This window comes from Chanodichthys erythropterus, chromosome 3, assembly GCF_024489055.1.
Source record: "Chanodichthys erythropterus isolate Z2021 chromosome 3, ASM2448905v1, whole genome shotgun sequence".
Classification (NCBI taxonomy): domain Eukaryota; kingdom Metazoa; phylum Chordata; class Actinopteri; order Cypriniformes; family Xenocyprididae; genus Chanodichthys; species Chanodichthys erythropterus.
Window position 1 is genome coordinate 31157486 of NC_090223.1, and position 9122 is coordinate 31166607.

A 9122-nucleotide genomic window follows, 5' to 3' on the forward strand; every position below is an offset into this window, starting at 1 on the left:
CTCCTTCATATACTTTCTGCATGCTGGTGTTTTTAGTCTAGCAATAAATCCATAGAGATAAATATGAAATACCACTCTAGACAAAACAGATATAACCAGGGCAAACAAACACAGTAAACAACTCATGCAAACACATGTACTGAAGTGGCTAGCACGCAGCGGCTTTTGTGTGGCATCAGGTGTGACCGACCGTGGCATAAAGGGAAATGCGAGGGGATGTTCTGTTGTGCAGCTGCCATTTGAAGCCATGATCAAACACACCAGCCGTTCCTCAGAGAGCCAAGAAGCACTCAACCTCAGTCCTGATCTAATGGCACTGAAACTAATGGGAAAATTAGAAAGTGATCCATCAGGAGAGCCCATGGGGATACAGGGCCAATTATTCAGGGGTCTCATCCTATGAAACACTGGCTTAAGAGCCACACCCATTACCTCACAACAATACAATAATGTGTGCGTGTGTCCGACAGCAGGACTGATATATGACCCCGGCAGTTTGCGACCACACATTTTGGTCAGCAATCAACACATCGACCTGTACACTTCCAAACACACACATGCACCTATATACACAAGCACACTAATCCATTTGCCTCCTCCTCTTCCGACTGTGCAGCATACTGCGGGGAGATTCGGGGCCCTGTCACCATGGAAACCTGGCCAGTATAAGAGCACAACTGTGTATGTGTGTGTGTGTGTGTATATTTGTTCATATGTGTATACGCGTGGGTGTGTATGAGACCAAGGCCTACACAGGTTTTCATACTTTCTGCTGCCAAAGAGGGGGCAGACAAATGTGGAAACATACTATATGGTCATAAATATTCATGAATCTTCTAAGAGCATTGTGTGGTAGAAGGAACATCTTTAAAAGAGCACTAAATATCTTCATCTTTGAAGGTACGCAAGTTTCTGAGGACATGTGAGGAGAATCTAATTTATGCACAGGTATATGTGAGGATAGGTGTGAATCCACCTTTCCAGTCTGCATTTGATGGGAGGGGGAAGGGGGGGTAAAGATCCCAGGCAAGGAGGAGGTATTTTAGCACGACGCCCCCTGCGGATGGGCAAATGTCGTTCAGCAGGGGCTGTGAGAAGGGCTTTGGGAGAGGAGGACATATTTCAGCGTGACACAGGAACCTTCCTTAAAATGTCAGGTGTATGTGGCAGGAAGAAAAAGAAGAACAGAATACTAGCCCACTGCTTCCCTTGTGAAAAAAATATACTAAAATGTAATTGAAAGACATTTATTTTGTGCTAAGTATACTACAAACACATTTACATATTTATGTGCTAAATAAAAATACCCTGCAATTGTACTTTTGGTATACTAAACTTGTTTACTTAAAGTCTTCTAAATTGGAACAACTAATTTTTTACTTAATGCACTTTAATTGTGCGGAAGTATACTTGCTGAGGTCCAACTAAAGACATACTTAAATATATTTGATTATGCTAAAGTGGAACTATTGCAAGTATACTTCAGGTACACTTTAAATATCTTGCATTTAAAGACTGATATTATACAAAGTCATAATAGTAAGAAATGTTCATTGTGCATTGCAGAAATACTCCAAATAAAGTTTAATTATAATTTTGTATCAGTAAGTCTTAAGTGATATGTCAATAAATATGTTAATGGCTTTGAAGTATACTTAGTATGAAATAAATGTATTTCAAATAGATTTGTTTTTACTAGGGTTTCTATATACATATACACTATACAAATGATTAAACCAACCTGCTATCTTTTTTAGATTTTGAAAAACATTTAAAAGTGTAACATGCTACATTGTTATCACAGGACCTCATTACATTTAGGGTTGCAACAATATTAAAACTCTGGCCAAAATAATAAGCTGACAAATGACTCATATTAAAGGGGTCATGACATTAATTATTTGAATATGTTCCTTAAGTTTCCCTTATAATGTCATTAAAGTTTTTTGCACAAAAAAAACCCAAATATTTATGCGAAAGAATGATTATTTTCAACCCTCATTCTTACCCTCTGTCTGAAATTATCCATTTTAAAGGGCGGCTTCATTAAGGCTTGTCAATAAACAGCCAACACTGTTATGACTGGCTAACATCATTGCATAGGAAACAATATTGATGTCCCCTTGCTACTGCATGTGAGTACCGGTATGTTTTTTGAAAAAATTATCCATATAAAAATGTCATTTAGAGACAAAGCAATGCAGCTGCTGTCAGATTAAATACAGTTGGCTACTTCATCTTTCAACAAAGGCTTCTTTGCAAACTCGCCATTACATTGTGCCTCGTATACAAAACAATCTGCAGTCAAATGCTCTGAACAAACATATAAACCTCGGGATGCCATTAAAAACAAACATTCAGTTGTTCCTGACACTGGTATCCTAATTAAGTCTGTAAAGAGACGCAAATTCGCTATTTAAACAGGTTTCGTCAAAGCGAGCATTCTTTTGTCCTGTTGAATGCACATCTGTATACTGTATCCATTGTAGATTATGAAAAATGGATATTCATTTTGAGATTTGCTAAAGATTACATTTATCAATGTTATTAAATTATTAAATCATTAATTTGTGTTTTTAGAAATGTACATCAAGGGATCGCTAACTGACGGCAAAGGAAATAAAGAAGGGGAAATAAGCATACACAATTATGCAAAATAAACTGAAATAGACTACCTTTGAAAGGTTTGTGGGTAGTACAAATATTTTTTTATAGAAACGAATGCTTAATTAATGCTTAAAGATGCATTAAATTGATAAAGCTATTATACTATTAGCTAAGCGATATGTATTTTGGCAAATGTAGTAGTAGTCATTCCATGACATAATAATGTACATAATGCACAATGCAAAAAAGTAAGAGTATTACTACTCCAAACATACTCAATGTGTGCTCATGTATCTAACACATTTGTTTGTTCCTATATTAAAAACTGCATCCTGCAGGCTTGAAGAAGGGAGAGCTTCCTGCAAAAAGGAGTAGAACTGCAAAAACACCCACAGACCAACAGCACAAACTACAGGTCAGAGCCTTTGACCTCAGACTGTCAGCACAGTCAGGCTCGGTATTGTAATGACTGCAACAACTATATGCAGCTGTAAGTTGGCATGTAGTTGTTTTAAAATGGATGCTGAGAACCTGATTACATGGTGTATGATGGTTCAAAAGGGGGAATTATACCTTACAATGACTTCTGCGACTGAGGCAAGAGTGACAGACGCAAGGCAATTCATAAAGAACTGGCCGTCTTACCTGTCGGACGAAGCTGTTGGAGGTTGTGTCTGAGGAGGTGCTGCCATCTGAGCGTTTGAAACGGCTCTTCCTCTTTGCATACTTCCCCTGAAAGAGGGAACATTAGAGAGAGAGAAAGAGAAATTAGGGGAAATTAGAAAGAAAGGACACTTTTTCGTATGCATGCCCACTCACTCACTTACACACACACACAAACTGTGGATCCCACGTCCTGTCTCTGAGTCCAGATATGATTAAGCATAATTACTTATGTCCGCCAGTGTTCTCTGGGAATCAGTAATCTGATTGGCCTTAACACTGGCCAATGGCCTCGCTGCCCTCAGCAGGGCCCTCTATGTGGCATTCATAGGCGCCAGACTCCGTTGCCATGGAGACCAGAAGGCGGCTAATTGGGTTTGGTGGCACTAAAAGACCCTGATAAATCAGGCAACACTGTAACATGTTCAAAACCCACATTAACAGTGATGCACAAAAGCTTTCTGACACAAATGCTTGCAAAAGCAAAAGCACTTTAACATCAAAATAAAAACAAAACAAATAAAAAAAAAATTTAAATTGGAAAGTTATTACGTAGGGCTCACACAGTCAACATCATCATAATTCCTTAATGGTAAAGAACATCTAAAAGTTGCTGTGTAACATTTTTTGTGCTTGAATAATAATCTTCTCAAATGTACAAATCTTTTTGCGGTTTAAGAAATCAAATCTCTCTGTAGGCAGCACAGAAAGAAAGCAAGCCTCAACAACAATGGTTTTCTGCACTGGTTACTCTAACTACACAATATTATGATTTCAGACACAGACTAATTGCAAGCTTACTGGAAACTTTTACATAAATCAGACCACAATGCCATATCTTTCTCAATATTGGTAACTCGCCTCTGTCTGTGCAGATGAAATAATAAATTAACATTCATTTAAAACCAAACAGAAGGACAGAACTGCACTGCCTGCATTGCTACTATGCACAATAAAAGGCTCCTAATAGTCTTTACAAAAAAAAAAGCAAGTTGTTGTGGTATATGCTCTAAATACTTCTTTAGTACCTTAGATAATGAATTTCAGAAGTCAAAATAAAAATAAACGTTTACCCAAGTTTACTTGCTGTCCATAAATCACCTGCTTGCATCATTCTAAGTAAATAAATTATTGTAATAAAGTTGAAATAAAAAAAATATGGTCACACTTTAGATTACAGTCCAATTCTGACTATTAACTACGACTTCTGCCTCAATACATTTCTTATTAATAGTTAATAAAGTAGTTGTTAAGTTTAGGTATTGGGTAGGGTTAAGGGATGTAGAATATGACTTATAAACTTATAAGTACTAATAAACAACCAATATCTTAGTAATATTCATGGACCCTAAACTAAAGTGTAACCTAAAATATAAATATTAGATTAACAACTTAATCCTGTAGGAGTAGATTGGATCAAACAAGAATTTCAGTTTTAGTTTCAGTAATTTTAGTACTTAAACTTATTTAATTCAGTTTTATTTCACATTTAAGTTTTTAATGTAATATAATTATTTTATTTCAGCTTCATTTCAATTATTGTGATAGTTTTAGTTTTAGTTAACAATAACAATGCTAAAAATAACCTCCTTGCATTTTTGACACCGCCTGTTCCTTTACCAATCACCGTACCCAAAGACCAAGGAGGATATCAGAGAGCAGCGCAGCACACATAAATGTTTTAATCCAACAACCATCTTTACAGACCATAAACTGTTTAATGTGGAAGGTTTGTGAGTGGCAGGAAATGCTCATATACTGCAAAACCAGATCTGAGAAAGGCCAGCAAAATGTCAAGGGAGGGAGGAGGGATGTATTGCTATGGTGATGAGAGGTTTCCTGTTGACAAACAGCCTCTGAGGCTAATTAGGTAATTAAGGGAGAAAAGCTGTGCCACAGGGCAGGGGGAAGGATTTTTGAGTTACACAGTGTCACCACCAGTTTATTACAGAAAATGGAGAAGAGAAGAGAAGAGAAGAGAAGAGAAGAGAAGAGAAGAGAAGAGAAGAGAAGAGAAGAGAAGAGAAGAGAAGAGAAGAGAAGAGAAGGCTTTACAAAGTTTAAATGCAATGTCCTCTAACGACCACGTGTGGCTAATGATATTAATCCAGTTAATAGCAACATTGAATTCTCACTTATTGTCCTATCCTTAACAAAACTAGGAAACACACTTTTTTCTGTACACAACCAGCTTGTTCACACACATTCACACTCGCTTCTCAACACTCCGCCTCCTCACAGCTATGTATAGACATGATTCAGATAGAGCACCTCTCCACAGCACAGGTCACACACATTCACGCTACTGCATTATATAAAGACCATTATATAAATACAGCCCTAACAATCAGAAACACTACTGAAACATCCATCCACACACCAAACACAGTAATAAACCATGCTGAAAAGGATGATGAGTGGCCTGCATGGAACAGGTGCACGTTCATACATCAACCATCCTCTGAAATAAACCACAAAACAGAGAAAAGAGCAGAGCCAGAGAGAGGAGAGGTGAGAAATGCATACAAAAAAAGTTTAACTTTTCAATGTAAACCTAAAATGTAGATAGAAAAAGAGAAAAGAAGAAGAGAGTGATTGGGAAGCTGTTTGTTAAAGGGTTAGTTTACCCAAAAATGAAAATAATGTCATTAATTACTCACCCTCATGTTGTTCCACACCTGTAGGACCTTTGTTCATCTTCAGAACACAAATTAAGATATTTTTGATGAAATCCAAGAGTTTTTTTTTTATCGCTACAGAAAGCAGCATAATTGCCACATTCAAGCTCCAGAAAAGTAGTAAAGACATCGTTAAAATAGTCACCGTGACTGCAGTGGTTCAACCTTAATGTTATGAAGCGATGAGAATGTGCACAAAAACTAGGGCTGCACGATTAATCGGAATCGAATCGAAATCGCAATTTTTAATTATATAAATATGTACATGGCGTTTTAATTGAAGAGCTGCTCTGTGATCAGTAGTAAATGACGCTCCATCAGAGAGCACTGCATTAGAAATACAACACACATCAAATATACAACTTTTCCAAACATGAGAAGCCTTTATGAACTTCTTTTCTAACAAAAGACAACATTTAATGTTTTTTTTTTTTATTCCAAACTCACTTCATAAAGTCAGTTCATAAAGTCACTTCATAAATTCAAAATAGCATTTTGATTAGCATTGGATTATAAATATACTTTATTATTACGGAAATACCCGAGAAGGCTTGAAGAAAACATATAAACCATGTATTGTTGTAGTCGTCTGTTTATTTTATCATGTTTAATCAATCAAAGCCTTTCTACCTTCTTTTTATTCAGTCACAGCGATAGCATGATGCCCATTGGGGACTTCCTGGAACAGCGTTTTTTGCGTATATTTGAAGTATTTAGAGTATCTGCTCAAGGGCGCCCTCCGGCGTCCAGTATGAAACAGACTTGTTTAGTGCCAAATAAAGCTCACTCAATCCTATTCACGGTAAAAATAGGAAAAATAATTCCTCTCTCTAAAGAACTTTGAGGGAAACATATAATCAATATGTTTTTCTCCAGCGGACATAAGTTTACAGGGTTTTTTTCCACAGTGGATGCATAAGAGACTCCATTTTTGATTTTGCATACCTCCTGATGACGGAAAAAAAAAGAGATTTTTTTCATAATATAATATTTGATAATAAATCCATAGACCTTTATAATGATTTATAAACATACTGCTTGCATGTTAACAGGCAATTGTTTTATAAAATTGCATTTTAAATCGCAAATCAAAATTTTAACCAGAAAAATCGCAATTAGATTTTTTCTCCAAATCGTGCAGCCCTAACAAAAACAAAACAAAACAACTTTAGTAACCTACGCTGTTTACGTTGTATAGACAGTTCAGCGCTTCCAGGTTCTACGTCCGAACGCCGACTCAGTATTGGCCAACGCTGTTCACGTGAGTACCACAACACATGCGTTTGATACTAAGCAGGCCAATACTGAGCTAGCGTTCTGACGTAGAACCGGGAAGCGCTGCAACATAAACAGTGTAGGAGACTGACAGGGTAGAAAAAAATTGTTGAATACAGTTGTTATTTTTGTTTTGTTTTTGCACACAAAAAATATTCTAGTCGCTTCATAACATTAAGTTTGAACCACTGCAGTCACGTAGACTATTTTAACAATTTTAATACTTAAATACTTTTCTGGACCATGAATGTGGTAATTACATTGCTTTCTATGGGGGATAAAAACAAAACAAAACTTGGATTTCATCAAAAATATCTTAATTTGTGTTCCAAAGATGAACGAATGTCTTACGGGTTGAGTAATTAATTAACTATGAGGGTGAGTAATTAATCATTTTTGGGGTGAACTAACCCTTTAAGCTTGTACAAGGTCATGTTATCATCACCAGGGAGAACAATTATGTTTTGGGCAATGTTTGATACTTTTGGCAGTACATGGACATTTTGCAGACTTGCTGAAGTAAGAGTTGATTTAAATAAAAAAAAAAAATGAAAAAAGAAAATATGGCGAAGTGGACTAAGACTCCATCACAAGTGGGCCAAAAACAGCAATTTTTTAAAACTAAAAAAAAAAAAGTAGATTACTTTTTTAATTCTTTTTAAATTTCATTCAGAATAGGTTCTCTTAGGAAAGCAAACACTACCTTCACAGTTATGATAGATAGATAGATAGATAGATAGATAGATAGATAGATAGATAGATAGATAGATAGATAGATAGATAGATAGATAGATAGATAGATAGATAGATAGATAGATAGATAGATAGATAGATGCACTGGATGATAAAATATCAATATAATAAGCCACTGGTGGTCCGGTGTGGGCGTGGTATAGGGTAAAAAAGATCCCCATGGTGGTGACATCACATTTTATAGCGTATGTTGACATCATCTTTCCTGCACTCAGTGTGTCAGACACCACTTTTAATTAACTTTAACAGAACAGCTCATGAGACGAGCCTTTAACTAGTACCAGATGTAGCCTACTTTTTACCTGAACAAAAAGCGATCTCTTGTTTAATTAACAGTGATGGTTCGTAACTTATCAACAGAATAGGCTGTCATAAAAAATGCAAGACTCTAGTAGACCAGCTGTCTAGAGAGACAGAGTGAACAGGGACTAGGTGATGAAATAATGCCATCCCATTAATTACAGGAGAAAATGCAGCTTTTTCCAAACAAATATCCATATTCAAAACAACGTAGCTCGTACATAAACAACTTTCTGTGGCTTTCCTCGCAAAGCACTTGTAAAAGACGTTGCGCCGAGCACAAAGATGCCGTCTTGTTGCCAAGTAACCACAACGAGAGACGGTTTATAACGACTAATCTTCGCCATAAACAAAACCTGTGTTTTCCCTCAGCCATTCTTAAATAGCGGGCAGCAGGTTGTATTTTGTCTTTCGTTGTACAGCTGTACAGTGTCTCTCTCTTACCTGAGCGTGAGAGCCGTGGTGGTCGAACATGTCCATTTGGATTTCCTGGGTTGAGGTGGAAGGCGTCCTGGACATAATACCCTCCTGTACCATTGATTTAAACTTTGAATTTGGTTTTATTGTTTCATTTAGAGCCCGCTTTCAGTTTATTATGCATTGTAAAATTATTAAAGATAAAATATAATAGGTTTTCCTCTTCCCTGTGCCTTGCGGAGTGCTGTTGCGCCCCCAGCCCTGGTGGCGTTGAGCAGAAACCCTCTCCCTTTACAAATAATACAACGAGCCCAGTCTCCAGCTGTTCAGCGGAGGGACCAAGCTCCGCCCACCTTCCTCATCAATCAATCAGGTAGGGACGGGGCGCTGCTTGTTGACTATCCTCGCGCTGATTGGCTGATCGAATGA

The 9122-nt window shown here is 37.0% G+C and overlaps 1 protein-coding gene across 4 annotated transcripts in view; it reads right to left on the reverse strand.

Moving 5' to 3' along the window:
• cacnb1 (calcium channel, voltage-dependent, beta 1 subunit) overlaps positions 1-8908 on the reverse strand; it is a 37124-nt gene extending 28216 nt beyond the window's left edge. For all 4 annotated transcript variants that reach the window (XM_067381773.1, XM_067381772.1, XM_067381776.1 and 1 more), the window contains exons 1-2: positions 8721-8908; positions 3253-3339 (exon numbers count right to left, since the gene is read on the reverse strand). In XM_067381773.1, the coding sequence (XP_067237874.1) occupies positions 3253-3339; positions 8721-8813 (180 nt within the window). In that variant the 5' untranslated portion in view covers positions 8814-8908. The remainder of the gene's footprint in view (positions 1-3252; positions 3340-8720) is intronic.
• Positions 8909-9122: the final 214 nt, after the last annotated feature.